This window comes from Peromyscus eremicus, chromosome 1, assembly GCF_949786415.1.
Source record: "Peromyscus eremicus chromosome 1, PerEre_H2_v1, whole genome shotgun sequence".
Lineage (NCBI taxonomy): Eukaryota > Metazoa > Chordata > Mammalia > Rodentia > Cricetidae > Peromyscus > Peromyscus eremicus.
The window spans coordinates 71,492,257-71,518,582 of NC_081416.1; the positions used below are offsets into that span (position 1 = coordinate 71,492,257).

A 26,326-nucleotide genomic window follows, 5' to 3' on the forward strand; every position below is an offset into this window, starting at 1 on the left:
CTGATGCAGAGGAACTCGAGGCAAGTTTAGAAGATGGTTGAGTTGAGATGGCAGCAGGCAGAACTGGAGTAAACAAAAAACAACTTAACAGTAATTGTTCACGGTGATTCCAGGACAGTATGGCGTCCAGGGCCCCCTGCGACTTCACATGTATAGCTTTTCCTCAGCTCTGAAGGGCCCACCCTGTAAGTGATAGAAATGCTAACCTACCTCTTGGCCACTGATCTTCCAAGCCCTAGACTGAATCAGTGTTCCCTATCCTATCTCTGTCAGGCTTTAAGTCCAAATGCGGGTATTAGATGCTCTTCAGTGATAATTATATTCTAAGAATTGGTCCGTGCAGACCTTCAAGATCTCTTATTTGCTTCTTATGCTTGCTTATTTTACTCAGTGTTTCATGAGTGGGGGTTTTTGTTAGTAGTTTTTGTATTACACTATCTGTAGGTGTCACATGGCCTGTAGGTGCTGTACTAGTTAGTGTCTATAGTGGTCACTCTATCTGTAGGTGTCACACGGCCTGTAGGTACTGTACCAGTGTCTATAGTGGTCACTCTAGCTGTAGGTGTCACATGGCCTGTAGGTGCTGTCCCAGTGTCTATAGTGGTCACTCTAGCTGTAGGTGTCACACAGCCTGTAGGTGCTGTACCAGTGTCTATAGTGGTCACTCTAGCTGTAGGTGTCATGTTGTCTCTAGGTTTGTGCTAGTGTGTAGGGACAGCAGTATAGAGGACATCAAACTACCTGTTGCTGTCACTGTTGATTGTCAACTTAACAGAATCCATAATCACCTGAAAGATGGACCTATGAGAATGCCTGCATGATGTTATCATAATCACATTAATTGAGATGGGAAGGCCTGCCCACTCTGGGTGGCAGCATTCCCTAGGTTGGGATTCTGAACTGTGTAGGTGAAGAAAGAGGGCTGAGCAGCAGCATGCATTCATCACTCTCTGCTTCCTGGATTATTGATGTGATATAACGAGCTGCTTCAAGCTCCCGCTGCATTGATTTCCACACTAGGATGAACCACACTGTGAACTGTGGGCTAAATAAACTTTCTCCCTTACATTGCCTTTGTCGGAGTGTTTTATCACAGCAACAGAAAAGAAACTAAGACTCTTTTCTGCCGTGATGAACTGTACCTCTAAACTGTGACCCAAAAGAAACCCTTCCTCCTTTAAGTTGCTTCTGTCACAGCGATAATAACACTGACCCAGAAATGGATCTTCCTTTTCAAGACTTTGCAGAATAAGCATAGCCTGGACGACACCTTGCCTTTAGCTAAGTGAAACCCATTTGAGATTTAGGAATTCTAGAATACAAGGCAAAAAAAAAGTCTACATTAAGTCATCAGATTATGACAGTTTGTTATAGATGCCATAGCAAACTCATACAATAGGCTAGTATCATATGTGAGCAAATGAGTCTTCCTCCAAAGAAAATTTAAAACATGTCGTTTATCATAATTGAGGGAGTGTGAACTCCCAGAGCAGCAGGTCAAACTGAGCCAACCAACTAATTATGAAATCTACATAATCAAAACATTTTCTAAAATTTTCTAAAATTTAAAATACTACAAGCCCCCTTTTTAGGCAGTTAGTGAGTCTATTGTGGTGATGTGCTGGAGGTCATTCCCACAAAAATTTAACATCCAGGGAAGGTTAAGACAAAGCTCTCCTCTCGGGGACACAACTGAAAACCCACCTGTTCACCTTCTCTCCTGGATTTAGGTGGGTAAACATACATGCCCAGGAGAAACATCAATAACAATGATAATAACAATAAATCACTTACCTGATAATATGGTTGCTGAATTTCCATCACCTAGTGATACAAATAAATCAAGATATTTCTTATGCAATTCAATTGAGTGACTTTTACTTGGTATATTTATTAGTCTAATGTGATAGGTCTGAAATACAAAATAGGAATCAATTCCTAGTAAAATACAGGCTCTTGGGATTAACAGGGTCCAAGAAATATTTGCTGAGTTGATTGCTTTGAAGATTTTCTAGGGTAAAGCCTTTAAACGTGGCTCTTTGGGAAAACTGAGAGTAAGTCAGTCACCACAGGAATTCAGGGCCATTTGTCTGTCCTGAGCAGTTGTTCACAGCTAGGCACAAAGCAAGAGGGTAGTGGCATGTTCAAAACTGAGATACATTCTCAGCTCATGCTTTCCTCAGAGCTGAGTGGACCTGTAGTAGACAACCCCACTAATCTCTTCTATGCATGATTAATCATTCCATAGAATGTCATTAAACTATATCACATATTATAATGTATCACGATAATTTAAGTGTAGAAGATGATATATCATGCATCATAGTTATTGTATATGTCCGATTGTTATATACTAATGTTGACTTACGACGTGGTTACATCCTGAAAAAGACCATAAGTCAAAAGAGCTTGAGTTAAAATATCCTAAATGAAAAGACTTGTGTGGTGGTGTGTGCTTGTCATCCAGCTCTGGGGAAGCAGAGATAAGTAGTCCTCTGAGGTTTGCTGGCCAGCTAGCCTAGCCTACTAGGGGAACTCCAAACCAATAAGAGATCCTGATGAAGGACACCTAGGGTTGTCCTCTACACGCATGTGCATATGGACCCAAACACACATGTCCACACACACATATGTGTGTGTACCACACATGAGAACATGCACATATCTCCACAAAATACGGCAAACAAATTTCATACAACTAATCTACCAAATATCCAACTTTAGCAGCACAGCACCCTGTAGATACTGGTTGTTTCCTATGCTGACTTGTTGCTGTGATTCACTCTGGATGCCCAGTATAAGGAAAAAATGATTTTCTTGCATGTTACTGACTTGAGAAAAGATGAATTTAAAATACGAAGCACCAAAGTATGGTTTCTGTTTAATGTATATTGCTTTCTTACAGTCATGAAGTCAAGAAGTCATGTCAAGGCAAAATAAGTACACACACACACACACACACACACACACACACACATAAACACACACACACACAATGCTACAGATTCAAATGGCTGATAGTAAAGCACATATATGTGATAGACACATGTGAGATCAGAAAATTAGAAAGATAAGGGTAATGACCACATGGGTAGTAGGGAAATAAATGGAAAAACTACAAAACAACCAACTGACCCTTAGCTAATTACTAATTACTAGGAACTGGTTAATTTTAAACTCTGAGCTTCCTGGGATTGGAAAGTGATGGAAACCCTGCATAATGGACCACTCTGTGCTTGGTAAGTGGTGTTTGCTGAGAGGAAGTCGCTGTCTTTGTTCATTGATCAATGACTTCATTAGGATGCTATGCATGTGCCGATCTTTCATCCCACAAGCATCTATTTAGAAGCTGTGACTGACCAGGACTGCTCTTGGCTCTTAGATAAAGACAAGGCAGCCCTCTCTCACTAACTCCCTACCCTGGGGAGGGAGGAAAGAGGACAGAGGAGGGGCAAGGGAGTAAAGCAAAACTGTATACAAAACCTCAGATGGGACAAAACAGTGGATCACATAGAATGCGACTGAGAGGGAGCCCAATTTCATTGTGTATTCCAAGGAATTCTCTCTGTGGGAGGATTATTTTGTCTAAGACCCATGATAAGGAGAGTTTGAGACTGAAGGAAGAGCTGGGATAGGTCTTAGCTTGGGATGACTTTGTCTGTTTCAAGGGCTGGACAAAGGGTCAGAGGTGGATCTGATGCAAGATGAGGTGTTTTCCTCAGTGGTCAGAGACATGGGAGCCTTTGAGTGGTACATGCCTTAATCTAATCCCAGCACCTGGAGGATGGTGAGCTCAGCTTTGGCTCTGAGTTACAGGCCAGCCTAACTGTATACATAGTTTACATAGTTAGATGCACTGTGGGGGATGGACACCAATGAAGCACCCTTTGGGAGGTTTTGAGCACAGAGGCATGATCCAGTTCACAATTATGGTGGGAACGCAGCAGAGGTAGGTGGCTGTTGACAACACTGTTGTCGTCACAGGAAGAAAGATGACAAGACTCTGGAAGGTGGTGTTCTTGGGGCTGGGGGATACTAAAGAGTTTAGCATATATTTTGAAAGTAGAGACATAATTTTCTGGTGTTATGGTTATGTACAGTGAAGAAGGAGAAACAAGGAGTGTCTCCACTCTCTCCTGCTTAGATACACTCATGGAGTAAGAAGAATGAGGCTACCTGTAGCATCAGCAGTCCACCCAAGCTAAACTAGGCATGATACCATCCAACCGGCTAGCACAATTCCCCTGGATGGCTGGTGACAGGGATCGGGGCAATTTGATTAATTTTCTAATTCTGTTTTATCATCCATAAAATGGAAATGTAAAAAGGACCTAACTCATAGGTTTCTTAAGAATATTAAATAAGTCATGTATAGAAAGTGTTTAGAATTAAATCATTTAATACTGAAGTCAGGAACCTATGGCTACATCCTACCTCATAGGCAGCAGCCACCCCCCCTACCCTCACTGTGTGTGTGTGTGTGTGTGTGTGTGTGTGTGTGTGTGTGTGTGTGTGTGTGTCAGAGGTTAATATTGATGTCAGAGTCTTCATTCATCATCCACCATTTTTTTTTTGAGACAGAGTCTTTCACTGAACCTGGAGCTCATCAATTCGGCTAGGCTGACTCTGGCCAATAAGCTCCAGAGATCTGCCTACCTCTGTCCCCTCGGCACTGGAGTTCCAGGTACACACCACCAAGCCCAGCTTTTATGTGGGCACTAGGTCTTCATGCTTGTGCAGGAGAAGTTTTTGCCAACTGAACTGTCACCCAGCTCCAGAACCTGATTTTGCAAGAGAAATTTTATGTGGAAACAGACAGACCCATGAGTTCATGACTGACTGTGGCCGGTTTCATGTTGTCTTCAGCTGATTAGTCAATACTATGACACCATTGGCCTGTGACACTTAAATGTGCCAAAAGGGTTCTGGCCTCTGAACTAAAGATTCAAGTAGTGACTCTGTGGGTGAAGCTTCCACTCAGAACTGTCACATACTTCAGAGTGGTGTTGGAACTTGTCACCATTCCATGTCTGTGACCTCTAACTGAGACATCGTGCTGTGAGGTAGGTGTTTTGTCTCCTCTTCCAGAAGGACATAAGTGGCCTGTTATGATCATGGACACTAATGAAGTGGCAGAAATGGAACCTAGCCCTTCTGCTGCCAAACTCCTGAGAGAGGGGTGACTAAGAACGGAATATACAACACATTCTCTGCAAATTTGTCTCGGTGAGTGTTAAGATGTCAGCATCAAATGAGGAAGATGAGAAGAGCTTCAGCATGGAAACGACTCCTACCTTGGGGCCTCGCCACTGGCTCCTGGCCGTTCCCTGTAGGGAGAGGGGATGAGAATTAAGTGGCTGTTGGAACAAAAAAGAGCTAATAGTAGTTAGGTCAGATTCTGTGTCCAGCTATCTGCTTCACATAGTTCAGAAGAACATTCACTACACAGTACTCTGGATAAGTCAAAGGATCTCCCTCTCCTTCTTAATAAGAGGGGGGAATGACTTCTGCTTTGACAGCAATTCCCTTAGGGAAAATGAAAATGGTAATATTGCAGAATAACTCAAACTTGAATAATTGAAACAAAAATGAAGCTAACTATTTAGAAGGATTAAAGTGAGCCAAATGCATTTTCTACTCAACATCTGGAATATCTTAAAGTTTATTTTTAAATTTTGTTTATTTTAAAAATATTTGTTTATTTTTATTGTATGTGTATGAGTGATTTGCCTGCCTGTATGTCTGTGCACTGCATGAATGCCTGGTGCCCACAAGAGGTCAGAAGAGGGTGCAGGATCCTCTGGAATTAGATGGTTGTAAGCTGTCATGTGGGTGCTGGGAACAGAAGCCAAGTCCTCTGCAAAGGCAGCAAGCTCTCTCAACAACCAAGCTATATTTCCAGTTCTTTTTATTTATTTATCTATCTGCCTATCTATCTGTATGTGTGTGTGTGTGTTTGTGTGTGTGTGTGTGTGTGTGTGTGTGTGTGTGTGTGTGTGTGTGTGTGTTAGTATATGCATGTGAGTGCAGTGCCCATGGAGGCCAGAAGAGGGCATTAGATTTCCTGGATCTGGACTTTGTGAGCCTCCCAACATGGATTCTGGGAGCTGAACTTGGATCTCTGTAAGAGCAGTACATGTTCTTAACTGCTGAGCCACCTCCAGCCCTGGGTAATACTTCAATAGCTCAGGAATGCAGACATTGTGACCACTGGAATAGACCAACAGATGGCCACTTCCACTTAATCCTTTAACATTAAACCAGCGTTCCCTCCCATTTGGTATACAAATGTAACTTGGCATTGATAATGTGCTGAAAATTAGTCCTGTGATTGGTGGAAATCTAGAGTTATGTTTGTATCTCTAGACCAGTGCTTCTAAGTTAGGGGCAATTTACTTTACAAAGGGACATATTAGAAGACATTTTGGCTGTTACAGAGGCATTGAGGGTACTATAGTTGTTCGTGAGTAGAGACCAGGTACGCTGTAAAATAGCCCCAAATCACAAAGCAGCCCTGTGCCCACCACCAAGGCTGACCCCAAACATCCACAATACTAGAAGAAGAAGCCCAGCTCCACACTGATCTCAATACTCTCCACTTCTTCAAAGATTTGTGATTACCAATACTTGCCATGAATTCAAAATTAACAGGACAAACTAAAGCTATTCTAGGTCATAATTCTCTTTGTATATGTGTGTGTACAGGTGAACATGTGTTGGGGCAGAGGTCAGCCTCCATCCACCTTGTTTTCTAGGCCAGCGTCTGGTCAGTGAGCACATGCCACTGTTCTTGATTCTTTACATGGGATCTTGGGATCAAGCTCAGGTCCACATGCCTACATGGCAATCTCTTTACCAGTTGAGCTATCTCACCAGCTCTGTTTTTTTTTTTTTTTTTAGATCTTCCCTGTATGAATCAAGCTAGCTGGAAACATGCTATGTAATGTGGCTGACCTTGAACCCTGAACTTTCATCTTTCCCCCTCCCTCAGCTGCCACAGTGCTATGCACTGCCACCAGGCGTGGTGAGTATTTGCACTGTGAGTATTAATGGGGAAATTTTATCTTCATTCATCACAATGCCCCTGAATGAGTCCCCTCACTAGTGGGTCTGGTTATCTCCTTATGAGATGTCTTGGAATCCTTACAATGGAACTGCTCGTGTCTGCCACCACGTAAATTTCTGTGTAAAATCCATTTCAACATGTAGTGTCTGAAATACCTGAGCTCAAGTACTGAGCACTTATATTATCCACGTCTCTTTAAGTCTGGTCTGCCCTAGAAGCAGGGTCTATTTGTGATTGCAGATGTGGATACAAAAGTCCCAAAGGGATTAGTGTAGGTGAAATCTTGATCAGAAGATGTGCACTATCAGAGGGAGAGGTGGCTCTTACCTTCACAGATGACACTGGCATCTTCTCCAGGACCACAGTTATGTAAGTGCCAGCCAGCATGAGGACACTGTCCCAAAAAACTCTCTGTCCCAGTACAGCCCATCTCATCCAGCAGAAACTCGCCTGGGCCCTCACCAAACTGTGCCTGGACTGGGGCTTCAACGGCATGCCCACAGTTCAGCTGTCGGCACACCACGTCGGCTTCGTGCAGGTCCCACTGGTCATCGCAAACCCTGCCCCAATGGCCATGGTAGAAAACTTCTACTCGCCCGGAGCATCTTCCTGACCCATTCGTGAGCTGCAACTGTGGCCAGTCTTGAAGGTATAAAAGGACGGCTGGAAGCGAGCTACTCCACTTGAATGGACTTGCCTAACTACACACCAAACACGCATCCAACAACAGGTCGGAGCAGACAGCACAGGGCATCCTGTCATTAGCAGGATGGGCCTGAGCCTTCTTGTCACCAAGGTCAGAATCTAGCAGCAAAGGTGAATTCTGCCCCCTCCCAGCTGAGTTGGGACTCACAGGAAGAGCTGTGAGAAGTAGTATCTGGCACATTTAATCCTTCAGGTAGGTCCTGGTGGCAATAACTACCACTTTTCTAAAGTGAATTGTTTTAATAGAGAATTAAACGGAGATCTGTAAGCATGCCAAGTGCCAAGGAAGCAAAGGTGGTGATGGTGGTGTTCATAATGGTTTGAGAGTGGGTAATGGATGTAGGGTAGGGATGTCTTTTCAAAGTGACAATGGACTCAAGGATTGGAGAGGCGTAGGAAGGAGTTACTTGGACCAAGAACACCTAGGAAGAGGATAGAGCTTTCCTCCACACAGTAAGAAAAAAAAAATCTAAACCAAGTCCATACAGTGTTATGATGAGGTGAATGCATGGGGTTTCTCTGGTAACATCATTCTATTCAGTAAGATTTGTATGGCTAAAGGATCTACCCACTGGTTAGAAATACCTGCCAAATCACATCACACTAGGGGCTAGGAAATCTTGACTCACCACCAGGAAACGGTGTTAAGATTTCAGCATCTAAGAGCAAAGATAAATAAACAGGAGTCATTACCATGAAAAAGAGCCCACCCAAGTGCACTGTATGTGTGGCAGCTCACAGAGTAGACACTGGCTGGCACCACGACTGCATGTGGGAAGGGGAGGTGGTGTTCAGTAGGACTGGTCAGTGAAAACTGATGACGAGTTCAGGCAGCTCCGAGTCATTCACAAATCGGATTATGTGCACAAATACATCGACTTCCAGAGAGCAGCAGAGTCCAAGGCTTACTAAAGAGCGCTGCTGTGGTAATCCCAAAGGAGGACATCAAGAGATGTGGTTGTTAGGTAAGCCAAGGCTTCCCCTTTCCTCCGTTAACATGTAATGGAGGAACTGAGGGCACACGTTGTCCTGGGACTCTACTCTCTGTCTTCATATGTCTGAAGTTAGGATTCTCCTTACTCAATCTGAGTTCAGTTGCACCTTTGAATTATAATTTGCCAACCCAGATCCTTGTGTCCTCTAGAAATCTCTGAAATACATTTGGGCAACAGGAACAAAGCAGTTTGGGGATGAAATACTACCCGCGTGGTTGAAGCCAAGGACCTTTTCATTTTCCTTTCTTTTGTTGCGTCCTTATGATTAAGCCTGTGTTTGTCATCTGCCCCTGACACCCCCCCCCGCCCCCGCCCCCTCCCACCTGGGTTACAGTAGCAAATTCCTAGTCTCAGATGACTAGGGGAGCTGGTGGGCACTTTACTAAAGACGTGCTAAGGTCTTGGCTCTTACCAATATCTCTTGAAGTTTCATTTTCTGTGGGAATGTTTTCAGATTCTATGAGGAAGAAAAGAAGGTAGAACACAAGGTGAGTCTGTGGGAAAGGATAAAATCTGCAATGTCCTGCCTCGCTGAGTGGCTTGCTGCTGCCCTGGTACCCTGTCCCCAGTAGAAAGCTCTGCCTAGAATTGGTCACACGGGGCTAGTTCAGAAAGGGCAATGCTATCCAGGAAGGAGGGTTCATTTGCCTTTGATGGGTGTTTGTGGGGATGTTGGGGCGGGGGAACTGTGAGCAGGGTTTGCCCAGGTCTTTCAGTGAGGGTTGGTTTTGCCTTGGGATTAGAGCTACATGACCCCAGGCTAAGTAAGCATGTTTTCTTAAAGGATTTATGCTACCAGGTATTGAGTCTTTCAAATGCTGTTTCATATTAAAGTAAATGCAACTTTGGTATTATTTATACTTTGAAAGTGAATGGGATTCCAGAGTCTCTGTGGAGGGCAGGTAACCCCGGGGTTGTGCTGTTTAACAAGGCAACTGATTCTCTCGTGGGTGTTTGTTCTCTCACTGACAAGTCAACTACTCTTTTTCCCAGTCAGCATCCTTTGTCTTTCTTCCTGTATCAGGAAAGGTGGGCACTTAAAGAGTTGGAATAGGGAATCTGATGATGAAGGCTTTGCTTTAAATAAACCAGGACAGGTTAGCTGGCAGGGGCAGGGGAAGGGGTGGGGGTGGGGGTGGTGAGCAGGGTGTCTCCCTGTACCTGGGGATCTTGTTAATAGTGTGTGTATATTCCTAGGTCCTCATCCTAAGCAGATGTTATGAATGAGACTATTAGCAGAGTAACACAGACAACTGTGGATGCTCACACACTCTGCTAAGGTTCAGGACATCTTTTCCAAAGTGTAGGCATATTTGGTGGGGAAATGGGGCATTGGGTTTGGCTGCCTCAGGCCCAAATGTGTGCTGGGTGACCTTGGTCAAGAAGGCATTCTTCTTAACCTTGACTTAATTTTGTCCTTTAATTTGTTTTTCTCTATTTTCAAAACAAGAACAATAAAACAACCCCACCTGAGTGATAAGGATGGGGTGGGAGACGGATGCAAAGTACTTACAGAACTGCCAAGTGCCACATGAGCAGACAGGATTTATGCTTTGAGGCAGTCTCTTAGGCAAAACCAGTCAGAGATTTGTTTCTAGGATACTAGGCATGCTGTGATTCAAATTCTAATTCAACATATCCACCAAAATAGCAAATTTACAAAAAAATCACAGGACAAATTTAATCAACTTCAATTGATAGAAAAGCAAAGCAAATGGGGCTGGAGAGATGGCTCAGAGGTTAAGAGCACTGGCTGCTCTTCCAGAGGACCTGAGTTCAATTTCTAACAACCAGATAGTGGCTCACAACCATCTGTAATGAGATCTGGGGCCCTCTTCTGGCCTGCAGGCACACATGCAGGCAATATACTGTATACATAATAAATAACTAAATCTTTTTTAAAAAGGAGAAGGAAAGAAAGAAAGAAAAGAAAATCAGATAAAATTATTAGAAAGTGCTGGGCCCAGTCTGATACTTGGATAAGGAGTTGTAGACAATTTCCTGTCACTATAAAAGTAACTATTAATCAACTATCAATGTACTGTTAATTTATAATTAGTCACTGACATCAATATCTCCACCTGCACATGCTTGATTCTAAAGCTACATCCTGCGCTATTGTCATCTGGTTCTGGGACAGGTTTTACCATAGAGAGCCATCCTGTGCGTTGTATGAGGTTTAACAGTGTCCCTGGATGTTACCACAGACACCAGGGGCATCCCCAAGCAGGGCAATCAAAATGTCCAAATGCTTCCTAGGGCACAAAATCAACTCCAGCTGAGAATAACCACAGAAAGATGCCCTTGAGAAGGGCTCTTAAATCCCCCAAAGCAAGGCCTATACTTATTCTAACTTGCTAACTAGACTGCTCTCAGCCTCTCCCTCTCAGGGTACCTGCTCCAAGAATGTGCAACCTCAGAGAGCAGCAAAGTCTGCCTTCTGCCCACCAGGGCTGCTCAGAGGACCCACATGAGGCCAGTGTGAGTTCTGCCCCTCGGTGGCAGGGCTGAGGGCTCAAGGAAATGCTTTCAGAAGCGGGTGGTCCGTGTTAACCTTAAAGCAGGTCTCAGGGTAAAGATAATCAGAGGAACTTCCTCCAACAGACTGAGTGCTCATCTTTTGGCCAGTGAATGAAGCCTTAGTTCTTGCTTTCTAGAAGGCTGAACCTTGCTTGACATATGAACAGAGGAGACTCGGTAAGGAGTCTCTGGTTCATCAGTTAGCAGCTGGTGAACGAGGAGGGGGCTTTCTTCTCTCTCCCACCCAGCTCTACACCTTGCTCTATCATCCACAGCTGGTTCCCCAAGGCCAGAACTACTCTGTCTCTAGGACCTTGATTCACCCAAAAGCAGAATTTTAGAGACCATGTCATTGGCAGCCCGGCTCTCAGGATATAGGTACTGGGTCACAATGATTACTGTCACAATGATTGCTTCCATTTAATTAGAAAAAAAGCTAAAAGATATGCAATGCCACGCCAAGCATAGAGAGACGAGTGTGGGGAGAGAACCAGCAGAGGGTTACCCAGGGGTGCCTCCCTGCAGTCCTGCAGGGCCCACAATTAGAAGGGGCCCACCCTTTGGAGCTCTGCTGTCTCTGTCTAGAAATTTCTCATAGCTCTCACAAGGGGACCCACAAATCACATAACCTTGCAGCTGAGCTGAGTGTTTTCATTTCCAGTCTGTCATCTCTAGTGTTGATGTTGGCCACCTAAGTAGATGCAGGAGGACTGGGGTAGAACAAGAGGTCCACATTCCGCTGCCCCCAAACCCCATGAAGGAGGCTCCGACATTCTAGAAGGTGCCTGGGACCGTGAGCAGACAAGGCTTTTGATCCCGCAAGACAATATGATACAAAAGTTTCCTTTGGGTCGGGGAGAAAGGAGAATGATTGGATAAAGCGGAAAATCAACTCTTGGGAAAGACGGGAAGTGATTTACCAGAGCAGATGACACCAATGTCTTCCTCGTGCCCACAGTTGTGGATGAACCAGCCAGCGTGCGAGCACTGCCCCAGGGAGACCTCGGTCCCAGAACACTGCACATCATCCAGAAGAATGGGGCCGGAGCCCTGGCCAAAGTAGGCCTCTCCCAGGGTGGACACGGCATCCCCACAGCCCAGCTGCTGGCACACGACCTGCGCTTCCTTCTCGTCCCACAGATCGTCGCACACTGTGCCCCACACGCCTTCAAAATACACCTCCACTCGGCCAGAACACCTGTTAGAACCTTCCACGAGCTGCACAGGAAGCCAGTCTTTGGGAGAAAGGTAGTCCCCACCCCCACCTGAGTGTTGGCGAGTAGAGTGGACTCCCCCTCCCACTTCCCGGGAGTACCACCTTTGTTCCCAGCACATGGTTAAACCCTTTACACGGACATCTTCGTAAGGTTCCCAGATACCATGTAGGGTACTATTGCACCCATTGTACCAGGAAGGAAAAGACCACAGCAGCGGCAGCCTCCTGGGGGCAGAGCATTAACTAATGGGGACCAAAATGAGACTCCCTAGATCTCCTTAGATCCTCATTTGGGATAGAATTACCCATGAAGTTTGGGTCCTGTTGTGATGGGCAGCCACAAGACTTTGCTTTGTTCTTGTTGGTCCCTTTTTCATTCTGTGCCCCAGCCACCACCTACTCCAGCAAGAAAATCTTCATCTAAGAAGATAGAAACTGTCCAACTCTGGCCGCTTGATATTTCAGTCTAAGAATTTGGATTCTTGGGTCATCACTGTGCCCTGCAGTGTTGGGTCAGAGGTACTGGGCAAAGGTAAATGCTTGAAGAGTGCATTCTGCTGTGCAGAGACAGGGCAGGGCTGCCCTCCACTGCCACTTGGCACTCACATTTTGTCCTGCCAGCACTTTGCTAGGCAGCAGCCTACTGGCTGTTCCAAGTTCTCAGGGGCAGCAAGCTTTGCTAAGATGGTGGATAGGAAACCACCAAAGGCAGAGTCGGTCACTAACTGTGCAATCCGTCTATGGGGGCCACCTAGATTCTCTTTTCCTCATCTGCAAAAGAAAACGGTGCTTTAAAGGGTGGTCCTGAGGCAAATACAGGTGTGGTGCCTGGCACAGAGGGAGTACTTAGGGGCCATTTTTGTTATCTCCATTTTATGAACCAATAATTAGGTAGATGAGGACTGTTCTGCATTCCCAAAGCTGCTGATGGAGAGCTGTGACAGGGGAGGGGCAGAATGCTCTCCTGCTCTCTCTCCTCTTCCCAGTCACCACAGAGCAGGACTTCAAAGTGTGGCCCTCAGACAGGCCCTGTTTCCATCTCTGAGAAAGCTTGTCAGATACGAAGGTTCTGGGGTACACCCTGTCTGAGGGGAAGGCCCAAGACTTTGCATGTTCAACAAGTTCCTAGCAAGTTCTTGAGTGATTCCCATGTACTCCAACATTTAAGAACACTCTTCGTCTCTAATGCATAAGAACCATGAAGGCAGAGAAGGCTCTGGCAATCTCTGTCATGTTAGGCACAAAAAAACACCAGGGTATGTTTGTGTCTGAGGATGAGTGACTCATCCCACTGAGTGTGGACTGTCCATCCCCAGGGACTTCGGTGTCTTTCCACCTCAAGGTAGCCTTACTGCCTTGGCCCTCCTTCTGCAGGCCACAGGCATTGTCTGGCTAGGACTCACCTTCTTGCTCTTCCACAGACATGTCTTGAATGGTTCTCTTAGGCCTTTCCTTCCCCAACTTTGCTCCAGATCCTCTGATGTCCCTCCTGTAGCAAGCTGAGATGTAGCCGCCATGTTAGAGCCCTAGAGGGACCCTGAACACAGCCAGCCCAGGCCCCGTGGAAACCTCCTGGGTCTTGGTCCAAACCCACCACTCCCCAGGCACAGCAGAGCCTGGGAATCTGAATTTGCAGCCACCCAGAGCAGGTGCCACCAGGAAAGGACCAGGTGCTCTGGAATCCATTTCCTTACGGTGTAGTTGGTCTTAAAAGTTCCCTTTTCTGTCAGTCCTGCGTCAATTTCAGCTGGCCGGCTGACAGTCAGTAGACTTCATTATACTTCTCCAGCCGTCTGTAGTTAATTCAGATTTTGTTAAGGAAGTGACAGTTTACATATAAATTCTACTATGCTCTTAGTTAATTTGCTATTTCTAACACTTCTTGGACTGGCTTTTTACAATTTTTCCTTTTAAAAAAATTTCTATTCTTATTTTCTTCATAATTTTACATTGTTTTTAAATCTCTCTCTCTCTCTCTCTCTCTCTCTCTCTCTCTCTCTCTCTCTCTCTCTCTCTCTCTGTAGGATGATGTCACTCTACGTAGCCATGGCTGGCCTTATGCAGACCAGACTGACCTTGAATCTGCCCACCTCTGCCTCCCAAGCACTGGGCTTAAAGGCGTGGCCCTGGTTTTTGTCTTTTAAAGGTAGACTTGGCTAATAACAAGGTATTTGGTTTCTACTCAGAATAAATATAGCAGGGTTGTTGTTGTTGTTGTTGTTGTTGTTGTTGTTGTTGTTTTTAAACTGATTCCTGACTCTTCCTGTCCAGGAGCAACAGGAGCAATAACTTTTATCTAACATCATTAATTACAAGGCAGGACTGTCCCCACAGCAGTGCCCCGGTGAGTCTACCTGTCATTCACCCCATACCTCTGCTTTAGCCATTGGGAAGAGGTGGCTCCCTGCTCAGTATTCCACAAAGAATCCAGGCCTACAGTACTGTTGGGTCAGGGTAATTTTACAATTGCCTAATCAATGGCCAGGTGTTCATTGAGCGAGCCTGCTGTGCTTTGGCATTGGATCAGGGCCTGGCACAAATCAAAGGTGACCCAGTCCTCTGTCCTCGTCACAGATGGACAACCACGTGAGGCAGTATACAGCCCCACTGAGCAGAGGTAGGAGTTAGGCTGCCAGAGACTACAGAGCTCTCTAAGATACTGCTGGCCTGTCTTCAGTGTTCATGGTGTGCCCCTTTGTGTCTAAGCACTGCCCATTCCCTGTTCTGAGCTGACGTGGAGAGACTCTGCCATCATTTGCACTTCTGTGTAACAGATGAGAAAGTAAAGACACAGAGAAGCATGTGCAGGGTGTGCCCACAGTTGGTTCTGGAGGACATTCAGCCTCTGAAGTGTCTGGCCTCCCCAGCATCCTCTTGTCCACACTCTATGGCTTGGCTTTGGCTCTGACTCTCCTCCTCCCAGACCTCACATGCCACTACATCAGGTCAGGTCTTCTACTTCCCATTTACCCAGTCTTCCTCACCCCCTTGAGATAGTCTGAAACAGCCTCTAACTCTCCATCCTCCGGCCTCAGCCTCTTAAGTGCTGAGATTGGTACCATGCCTGGCACCAATTACTTTTCATTAATAATATTAAATCTTGGTGTATATTTTAGGCCTTTACTCTCTTTTGAAACAAGATCTCACTGTGGAGCCATGGTTGACCTGGAACACTCTAGGTAGACAAGACAGGCCTCACACTTATAAGGATCTGCCTTCCTCTGCCTCCTAGCTGCTGGAATTAAAAGAGTGTGCCACCAAATCTAGATTCAACATTTTGAAAGTATTGTGTATTCATCATCTCATTAGAAACCGTCTAATGTGTGCTAGTTAAGCCCAGCAAAGTGACCTGGATTGTAGGTGGTCATGGGAAAGAAGAAAGGAAGGGAGGGTTGGAGGGTGAGAGAGAGAAAGAGAGAGAGAGAGAGAGAGAGAGAGAGAGAGAGAGAGAGAGAGAGAGAGAGAGAGAGGAGAGAGGAAGGGACAGAGGGAAGGAGGGAGGGAGGGAGGGAGGAAGGAAGGAAAGAAGGAAGGAAGGAAGGAAGGAAAAGAGGAAGGGAGGAAAAGAGAGATGAGGGAGGTAGAGAGGGAGATAGATAAGTAGGTAGGGAAGGAGGGAGGAAGAGAGATATGGAGGGAGGGAAGGAAGGACAGAGGGATGAAGACTGGGAGGAAGGCAGGAAAGTAGGAATGAAGGAACGAAGGAATGAAGGAAGGAAGAGAGATAAGAGAGAGAGAGAGGGAGGCATGGAGGGAGGGAAAGAGGAAGGGAGGGAGGGAGGGAGAGAGGGAGGAAGGGAGGAAGGAAGGAAGGAAGGAAGGAAGGAAGGGAAGGATCTCTACTGTTGCTGTATGAACACATGGCCATCAGAGTAAGGAGGAGTCTGTGTGTGTGTGTGTGTGTGTGTGTGTGTGTCTGTGTCTGTGTCTGTGTCTGTATGTGTATGTGTTTCTGTCTGTCTGTGTGTCTATCTGTCTGTGTGTCTATCTATCTTTCAATCACTTTCCCTAACTTAATTTCTCTTAGTCCATGTCACCTGCCTACTCATAAAAAAGGTGCATTAGCATCATTTTGATGACAGTACTAGGTCCTAATTATCTGCTCGATAAAGATCGAAGTTCTTAGCCTGGGCTTAGAAACCCTCTGTAATTAGACCACAGCTTCCTTCCCAGCCCCCGTCTTATTGGTAGGTTGTTCTTTCCAAAAAAGAAAGCTCATCCAGTCCTCCTCCAGCTCTTCTCTTGAACTATAAAATTCCCACATACGAACACAGCTTCCCGGCCATCCAGAGCAGACCGACTCTCAGCTGTTGGCTGTGACTGTAGATTCCAGGGGGCAAACTGATTGAGACAACACAAATTAACCCAAAGGTGCTCTTGGCTACACATGCTGCAAACAAGAAAGCCAAGCACCAAGGTCCCTGGGATGCCAGCCACACAGACATCGTCTGTTCCCTGAGATAACCAGTGAACCAGTGGCCCAGGGGACATGGAAGAGACACCCGGCAAGCTTTCAAAGAGTTGACTCCCCAAACAAGGCAGTTTCAAATGCAGCTTTTCATGCCTATAAAATGGGCCTTATTTTCCCTTTGCTCATTGCCAAACCTGGGATCCCAGACAGGTTGTTTGTATGAGTGAGAATGGGCAGGAGGACCACTTTGTCCCTAGTAATAGTCAGTCATATTCTTCAAATACATCCCCCCAGATTGTGAAGTCTGCCGTGATGGGAATCTGAAGTGTGATCAGTGGAATATTGAGTAGCGCTGGAAGGTCAGTGGAGGTGGGAGAGGATAGAGATGGGAAGGAGGGAACAGATTCCTTAGCCAGTGGTGGCAGCAGGAGAATGGAAGAAAGAGTGGGAAGGAGCTGCCCCAGGTGGCAGGGAGGGGACTGACTAACGGAGGGGAGGGAGAAGACAGATTCAGAGCACAGCCACAGGGCTGAGTTCTGTGCTTGGGGTGTAGGGCTGGTACCGGGTAGAGTACACCGGAAAGCTGGAGACCTGGATGGGTATTATGATTAGAGATGATTGGCAAAGGTCAGAAGCAGATTGAACCACTGGGGGAAAGTGATCAGAGGGGCCAGTGTGAGGTGAGGCAGGCTACAGGGCCAAGGAAGCAGAAGCTTCCTGAGCTCACAGATGCTAACCAACAGATTCCATAAGCTCTGTAAAGAAAGGCTAGCAACCACCTTCCCCTGAAAAGATTAATGCCCAGAAGGAGTTGGCTAAAGGGTTAGGAAGTGAGGGGAGCAAGGAATTATGACCACGTGGCCAGAATCTGGCTGTGGGGAAGAGTGACCTCCAGGGGTTCCACAGCAGAAAGGATTAAACTGACTACCTTCTGTTTGCTTGTTCCTTGAGTCATTGTCTCACTAAACAGCCCAGATTGGCCTTGGATTTACAGTCCTGCCTCAACCTCCTGGATGCTATAACAGGTCTCTGTATGGGAGAGGGACTCAATTGCTGGGGTCCGAACCTAGGGTCACACACAGGCCAAGCCTGTACTCTACCACTGAGCTACACCAGCTCTTGATCTTTCATATGGAACACTGACAATCTCCTAGTCTCGGGTAAGACACACTGCAACTCTGCATCCCAGCCCGAAGCTGTCCTCACGCCTCTTCTACAGAACTCCAGGGCAGCCATCACTGGGGACAAATGGTGTCTGGCCTGTTTGATTTGCTGTGTTTGGGAAGTATTAGTTGGAAACATGAGTTAAGGAGGCAGGAATTCAGGAAGATTTAAGGAAGACTGGGCAAGGAGATAACAGATACCCCAAGAAGGAGGATAAGATTGAGAACAGTGGATGGGAGCAAGGTTCCTTTAGGAGGAGGACGTGGAGGAAAGTGTTTGAAGCAAGTTGGTCAATTGTGGTGTTGTGTGTGAATGAATGTGTATGATGAAAGTGTATGTGTGAGTGTGTGGATGTGAATGAATGATTATGTGCGAGTATGTGTGAAAGAAAGTGAGGATGTGAGTGTGTGTGTGTGTGTGTGTGTGCGCGTGCGCGCGCGCGTGCTGACTAGTTATGTCAACTTGACACAAGCTAGAATCATCTGAGAGGAGGGAGCCTCAACTGAGAACTTACATCTATAAGACTGGGCTGTATGCAGACTTGCAGGGCATTTTCTTTATTAGTGATTGATGCAGGAGGGCCCAGTCCATTGTGAGTGAGGCCATCCCTGGGCTGGTAGTCTTGGCTTCTATAAGAAAGCAGGCTGAAACAAGCTAGTAAGCAGCACTCCTCCATGGCCTCTGCATCCATGCCTACCTCCAGGTTCCTGCCCTGTTTGAGTTCTTGCCCTGGCTTCCTTCAATGATGAACCGTGATTTTGGAACTCTAAATGAAATAAACCCTTTCCTCCCCAAGCTGCTTTTGTTCATGGTGTTCATCACAGCAGTAGAACCCTAACTAAGACAGTATGTGTGAATGTATGTGTGAGTGTTTGGTAAGGGTGAGTATTTATATCCCAGGTCCTCATTGTGTTCAGCAGGGTAGGTGACATTTGCTTAGCATTTGACCAGAGCTGCATGGGACAGCAGCTGGGCACCCTTCAGCAGCCTAGCTGGAAGGACAGTCAGTTGACCACAGTGGCTTTGTAGAGACTGTTTTCCTGTTTAAGCTGGAGCGTGTTGTGAGCTGAAGCTTCCAGAAAAATAAGGACACTTGTATTGAAGAGACCACAAGGCTGGCTAGAACTTCATGACTGTGAACAGTCAGAGGGTTGCAGATCAAGAATCAAAACCATTCTGAGCTATCTGTAATCCCCTAACAGCCATTTATCACCCACCTTCTGCATTGGACCCAGCATACTTTTTGAATATCAGATAACCCCTGGAATATATTCTTCGCAGACCACTAGCTTCCACCAACTCAAAGGCTAGGAATGTCATCAGACAGCACCCGAGTCCCAAAGCGGAGATTTACCCACTGTGTTAGAACTGGCCCACACTACATCTCCAGCCACAGCCTTCTTAGGTGGCCACAAAGTTGTCCTTTGTGCTTTTCATGTGAATTGCCCCAGTAACACCCAAGGCTCCAGGGATCTGCAAGCCTCACAAATCTCTTCTATCGGTACACGACCTTCGGGGAGCTGGACTGTGTCCCTGGGTGGCGGTTCTTGGAAGGTCACACTGGCCCCATTGTCTATTAGGCTCTGGTGCAATCATTAGGAGCCTGGCAAAGCCTATTGCGCCATATCATGTGACTAATCCTTGGTTCCTGGAAGCTCAAGAGCACCCCCGCCTGAAAGCTGTAAATGACTTACACACGTCAGCGGAGAGATGCGGGCAGGGACAGGAGGGTTGCAAAGGGTGCAGAGATAAAGGGGGTACCAGGGGCTAGAGGTAAAAGCAGCCCCGCTGGTAACTGGGACTTGCAAGTAGTGTCTACCAGGTCTGCTGAGCTGCTTAAATAGCCTTAGATTTGCAGAACAGGGGTGAAAAACAAAACAAAACATACATAATCCTCTTAATTTTGTTTTGGGAGAAGCTTTGGGGCTCAGGGTACAATGTTCTTGCTTTTCCGTTCATTTCCTCAGTGTCTTTAAGTGGGCGCTCTGTGCTGCAGCATGAAGCCACAGAGCAGTGTGTTTGCTGAACATGGCAGACAGCTCTAGCACTTAGTGGGACGTCAGCAAACTTCAAAGAGGACGGAAGCAAGGCAGAGGAGAGAGCTGAAGGCTGTGGCCGGCTTCCACCAGTGCCGAATCACAGCCATCACTGGCACAGACTTTTCTCACTGAGACTTGAGTTTCAGTGTGACGGAAGGTGGGACTCAGGGAAGGTTAGGACCAGGACCTGGTCATACCCCAGGAGCACTTCCCAAAAGTAGACCCCACTGTGGCTAGGGGCAGATCTCACTGGGCACCTTCTGGATTGGGTCAGGAGTCACTTTCACTCATGCTTAGGTTGGCATCCCCAGCGCCAACACTATCTCTTTGAATACACTCAACCTCAGCTCGTCTTTGCCACAGTGGAGCTAAAATGATTAAACAGAACTCGGAATTCTCCCAGCACATTTCAAAAGTTCTTATGTGCCAGGAGACCCCATCAGTTCCCACATACCAATGGCATAGTTCACAGATCCTCAGTGTTCACCATGAACAACACAGCTTGTTATTTGTGGAGAAAATAAGGAAAAGTTCCTTTTCTGCTATATCTTGAAAGTTAAATCTACTACTTGAAAATCACTACTGAGGGGCTGGGGAGGTGACTCAGAAGTTAAGAGCATATACTACTCTTGCCAAAGACCTGAGTTCAGTTCCCAGCACATGCACTGAGCTGCTCACAACTGCCTGCACCTCCAGCTCCAGGGGATCTCACCTCTTGTCTAGCTTCTGTGGGCACTGTACACATGTGTGCACATGCCCGCACAGACAAATACACGCAACTAACAGAGAAGAAAGAAAGAAAGGAGCCACTCAAATATTGAAAGGGGAGACTATCCTGATTGCTTGGGGGAACTTGGAGAATGGAGTTGTTATGGCTAAGTGTCACATTCTGCGTCTGAGCTTCAACAATTTTATTTCTTCATTTGAGATGTACAATTTGTAACACACAGCATCTATAACAGCAGTTAGATTGATTGAGCACTTTCTGTGTCTGAGGGACCCTTCCAAAACTTTGATTAACATCGTCTTATTAAATCCACCTGAATGCCTCATACATCATATCCTTTTGTAGGAGAGGGCACAGCAGCATGGGCCTTCAAAACTTGCTCCAAGTTCCTAGGGCTGGAAAGTGCTCGTTAGAGCTTGAATGCTCTACAACAATGGTTCTCAGCCTTCCTAATGCTGTGACACTTTAATACAGTTTCTCGCATGGTGGTGACCCCAACCATAAAATTATTTTCATAACCATAATTTTGCTAATGTTATGAATCATAATGTAAATATCTGTGTTTTCTGACGGCCTTAGGCGACCTCTGTGAAAGGGTCCTTCAACCCCCGGGTTGAGAACTGCTGCTCTAGATCTTTGTGTCTCTAATCTGCCTTTCCAGGCTTAAATATTATAGGACATGTAGACTAAAAAGAAAGCACAAAGCACCCAAGAAATCATTAAATTCTTCCTTACACCCTAGAACAACTGATCTGTTTTTCAATAGTGGGAATATTTCATGAACATACGCATACAATTATCAATAATCAAGTTATTTGTTTCTAGGAATATTTCCAAATATTCATTTATTTACTTTCTCATTTATACTCAAGTGAGAAAACTAAACAATAAAAGACTTTAATATTTTCCCCCAAAGCCACTGAATAATTATAATAAAAAATAATCAAGATTATATAAATGTTTTAAGTTAGTTTAGTCTCAAATTAAATTAAAAGTTTCTTAAGCAGACTAGTAGAGAATACACATTAAAAAACCAAGAATATCAAAGGGATCAACCTGGTTTTCATAAAGTACAGATTTTTCAGAAAAGAAATCTTTATAAGTCAAGTTCTGATAATTTTATGTCATATCCAATATTTCAAGCCAGGATGTTTTATGGACATTTTCCAGATCCATCCAACACTAGAAAAGAAATGCCAACTATAATTCAACATTCTTAGTGAGCGCTAAACACCAAGATATGAGCACATGAACCAAAGAACACTTCAAAGTCCCTCACCGGCTCATCTTGGCCAATAGCCCTTCTTCTCTGTTTCCCTCCAGAATCCTACAAACAGAGCCACAGTCTATGAAAACAATAAACTGACTGATGCTTTGTTCACAGAAAACAAATCTTCCACGAAATATTTGACTCAACTTCCATAAAACGGATCAAGGTGGTGTGCAGCTCATCACCGCAACGGCGTCTCACCAGTGGTCGGATTATGTTAAACAGAGCAACCACTCCCTTGCTTACTTTTAAGCTGGTACATCAGAGGACAGGGGACAGATAGAACCACACTTTCTCTTTCCAGTTTGTCACAAGGCATTAGCTGTGTAAAGAGCCCTGGGGCATTGGCTCGGTACCTGCTTCAGGTAGAATCACACCATGGAAGAACAGCAGCCAAAGTAGGCGGGCGTGGCGGCCCATGTTGGGAGGGCTTCCAGCTACTGGCTAGCCTCAAGTTCCAGCCTTATATTCTCTCCAGGCTCCCCGGTGGGAGTGGCCTGGCAACTTGATGCTCTTCTTCAGCTTATTTGGCAGGCATCCAGAGCAGGGCACAGCAACACATTTGCTTTGGCGTCTTGAGTGTTTGCTCTGAGGAGCAAGAGTGATTTGACCTATTAGGTACATTCCTCTAGAGCAGCTGGAAGTCAGTGCTAAACAGTGGGCTGGCGCCTGGCCTGTCAGATAGAAGCCTCTAGGCCCTCGGGGTAGAGAAGCTAGGAGGAGTCTAGAGCCTCCCTAGGGTATCATTTCCTGTAGCATATGGCTGTTCCCAATGCAAGAGGCCTCTAGAATCCTATTTATCACTCAGTGCCCACATCCTACTCTCTCCTTTTCTTGAACTTCCCCATTAGTCTTGAACTACCTACACTTACTCCATCTTCTAATTCTCATAGCACTCATTAAGCGTGTGCATTTAACAGCACTCAATACATTCTGCCTTGGTTATGGTTGCTTGCACTCCAGTCTGAATTCCTCCACCGGCCTGTTCTAGTTTGCTTTCTATTACTGTGATAAGCACCATGACCCAAAGCAACTGGGGGTAGATAGAGTTTATTTCATCTTACAGCTTATAGTCTATCATTGGGGGAAGTCATGGCAGGAACTCAAGCAGGGCAGGAACTTGGAGGCAGGACCTAAAGCACAGGCCATAACAAAATACTGGCTTTGCTTTCTTTCAGAACTCAGGACCACCTGCCCAGGGGTAGCACCACACAGAGTGAGCTGGGCCCTCCCACATGAATCATTAATCAAGAAAATGGCCTACAGGGCCATCTGATGGATACATTTTTTTTTTCAGTTAAGGATCATTCTTCCCAGATGACTGTAGCTTATGTCAAGTTGATAAAAACCAATCAGCATAGGCCTAGAAGCTTTTCCAAGGCAGGGATTTTCTTCAGATTTTTGTAGTCTTGTTTATGGCATGCATAACACAATGCCATAAATATCTATTGGATTTCAATTACTGCTTCCTTCATAGGCAATTTCTCTCTACCTGAATAGTAACCCGAATCCTCTGCCCCAAGTATTCTGATTCACATTGCACCCTCTAGATCCTGTCTAACTTACATCCCTGCATATGAAACAGAGACAAAGGTCTAGATTGTTCTGTGGACTTGGGTCGTGCATCATGAAAAGAAAAGGAATACCAAGAAACCCTTTCCCAGTCTGAAAACTCCTGTCTTACTTTTAAGGCTGCCCTACCAGTTGGGTGACTCAAATGTATCAGTCACCATGTCCAGTTAAAATAGCTTCTGAGATCCACGGCCAGGAACCAGGCTGAGCTCCGGAAATCCAATTGAAGAGAGGAGAGATACTGCAGGTGAGGGACGTTGAGATCATGATGGGAGGATGTGCAGAGATGACCGCCACACTAGTGGAAGCCCATGAACTGTGGACTGGTGGCTGTGGAGCCCCCATGGGACTGGACTAGGCCCTCTAGATATGGAAGATGGTTGTTTGGCTCGAACTGTTGGGGGGCACCCAGGCAGGGGGATAGGGATCTGTCCCTGGTCTATGGGCAGGCTTCTGGAACCAAGTGCCTGTGGTGTGACACCTTGCACAGCCTTCATGCAGTGGGAAGGGACTTGGACCTGCCTAGGCTCAGTGTGCTGGGCTCTGCTGACTCCCCATGGGAGACCTCGATTTGGGGGATATGGGGATGCGGGGTGGCTTGGGAAAAAGGGCTGGGGGTGGGAGGAGGGAGAGGGGGGATCTGTGGATAGTATGTGGAGTGAGTAGAAAATTTCTTAATAAAGAAAAATGGAAGAAAAAAAATAACTTCTGAACCTCCACTGTGCATGCTCTGCTAAAAAAATGGCCAACTCCACACCTGGTTAGGATGGTCAAAATAGGACCATGTGCAAGAAGGAGAGAGTCTGGGACTTGGATTTTAAAGGTTGGGTCTCAGGGCTTAGGATTTAGCTCAGTAGCAGAGTACTTGCCTAGCGTGCAGGAAGCCCTGGGTTCTGTCTCCAGCACTGTAAAATAGATAAATAAATGCCTAGGTAAGAGCATCCAAAGAAAGCTTAAAGGTAAATGAAAACAGCTGTTTCTATGTTTTGATTAAGAACAATGGAAGATGAGTACAACCCTCAATGGAGAAGCTTTTCTTTGTAGTACACAACAATGGACACAGAGAACCTCATGATGGTCCATGCGCAGAGAACAAGAGCCTGTGGAGTGGTCAGCCTTAAAGGGCACGTATTCATCACATCCCTCCCATCAAAGCTCGGGTATCTTTGACGAAGCGGGGCAGAGCTGAAAAATTGTAAGAGCCAGAGGCAATGGTAACTTCAAGGAAACTGTTTTCCAGACACAACCTGGCAGTCGCACTCAGGAACCCACAGTGATTGTTCCAGCATGCATAAGAACTGTACCACCTCATGCCACACAGAATCCCAGCAGGGAGAAGGGGAGGCAGACATAAAATCCCAATGCCCGCTGAGGAGCTATTGGCCTTTCATAGCTGGGGAGAGGGAGAGTCAGTTTCCTTTAAGGGTGTGAACCCTGATAGATCGACCATGCTCTAGGGCAGGTCCCACTCCCAAGAGGAGTTGGGCAACATGAACTGGATCGGATTGGGAAGGAAAAGAAAGAAAACTCCAAGTTGGGTGGATGGGGAGGGGAGGGTGTAGGGGGTGTATATGGGAGGAATTGGGAGAGGAATGTGAATATGATCAAAATATACTGTATGAAATTCTCAAAGAATAAAAATATTATTTTAAAAAGAACAATGCTCCCCCCATTCTAATATAAGCTTGAAATGTCCTGTATGGAAGGTATTTGAGGTATTTTTGTTACACTAAGTATTAAGAAGTTGAATTTTTCATAAGCAAGCTGGCCTAAGTCTTGGACAGCCCATCCATGAGTATGAGAATTTTGGAAGAATTTATACGTTATGATGAGTGGTCTGAGGCTTCTATTAAGGTCAGTTCTGGCCTGGAAAGGCAATTCAGTGTTTAAAATCCTTGCTATGCAAGCACTAGAATGGGAGTTTGGATCCACAGAACACCCATAAATGCTAGGTGGGCATGGTGGCCTACTTGTAATTCCAGGCTTGGAAGGTACACACAGGGACATGGGGGATCTCCAGAGCAAGTTGGCTCATGGAACTAGCCCGATCAGTGAGCTCTGGGTTTGATTGAGAGATCCAGCCTTAAGGAATAAGGTGAAAGAGCAAGTGAGGAAGAGCAAGTAAGCCCTGACATCAGCCTTGGGCTTACACACACAGGTGCATGTGCACCCACATACCTATGTGCACCCACCACACACAGGTGCACCCACATATTATATGTGCACCCACCACACACACAAACAGAAGAAGAAGAGGACATGGGAGATGACTAGCTCCTCCCAGGGCACCTGTGGCAGTGCAGGTCACTCAGATCTGTACGGCCCCGGCTATGACATGACCCTCAGATCCCCACTTGGCTTCAAGTGATGGCCCAGATCCAAGGTATTTGCAAAGCCTTCGGTGGTATCAGGAGCTGTGAATATCAACCCAGATCCTGGCTGTGTAGGGCCATGGACCCTGACGTCACCACGGCCCCGGGTGGTAGCATAGGCCAACCAGATTAGCATGGCCCTGGCAGCAGCAACAAGGACACCAACAAGGACTCAGGTGTCTGACCAGACCCCGGTCATCCGCATGGCCTTCAGCAGTTACTGAAGCCATGGACATCAACACAGACGCTGGCTGCTACAAGGCCACGGA

At 46.0% G+C, this 26,326-nt stretch overlaps 1 protein-coding gene across 1 annotated transcript in view; it reads right to left on the reverse strand.

The window, feature by feature from the left end:
- LOC131905975 (deleted in malignant brain tumors 1 protein-like) overlaps positions 1 to 22,533 on the reverse strand; it is a 114,626-nt gene extending 92,093 nt beyond the window's left edge. Inside the window, exons 1-5 of the mRNA XM_059256800.1 lie at positions 22,470 to 22,533; positions 13,906 to 14,001; positions 5,295 to 5,327; positions 1,795 to 1,824; positions 1 to 63 (exon numbers count right to left, since the gene is read on the reverse strand). Coding sequence (XP_059112783.1) covers positions 1 to 63; positions 1,795 to 1,824; positions 5,295 to 5,327; positions 13,906 to 14,001; positions 22,470 to 22,533 — 286 coding nt within the window. The remainder of the gene's footprint in view (positions 64 to 1,794; positions 1,825 to 5,294; positions 5,328 to 13,905; positions 14,002 to 22,469) is intronic.
- Between the last annotated feature and the right edge of the window lie 3,793 nt (positions 22,534 to 26,326).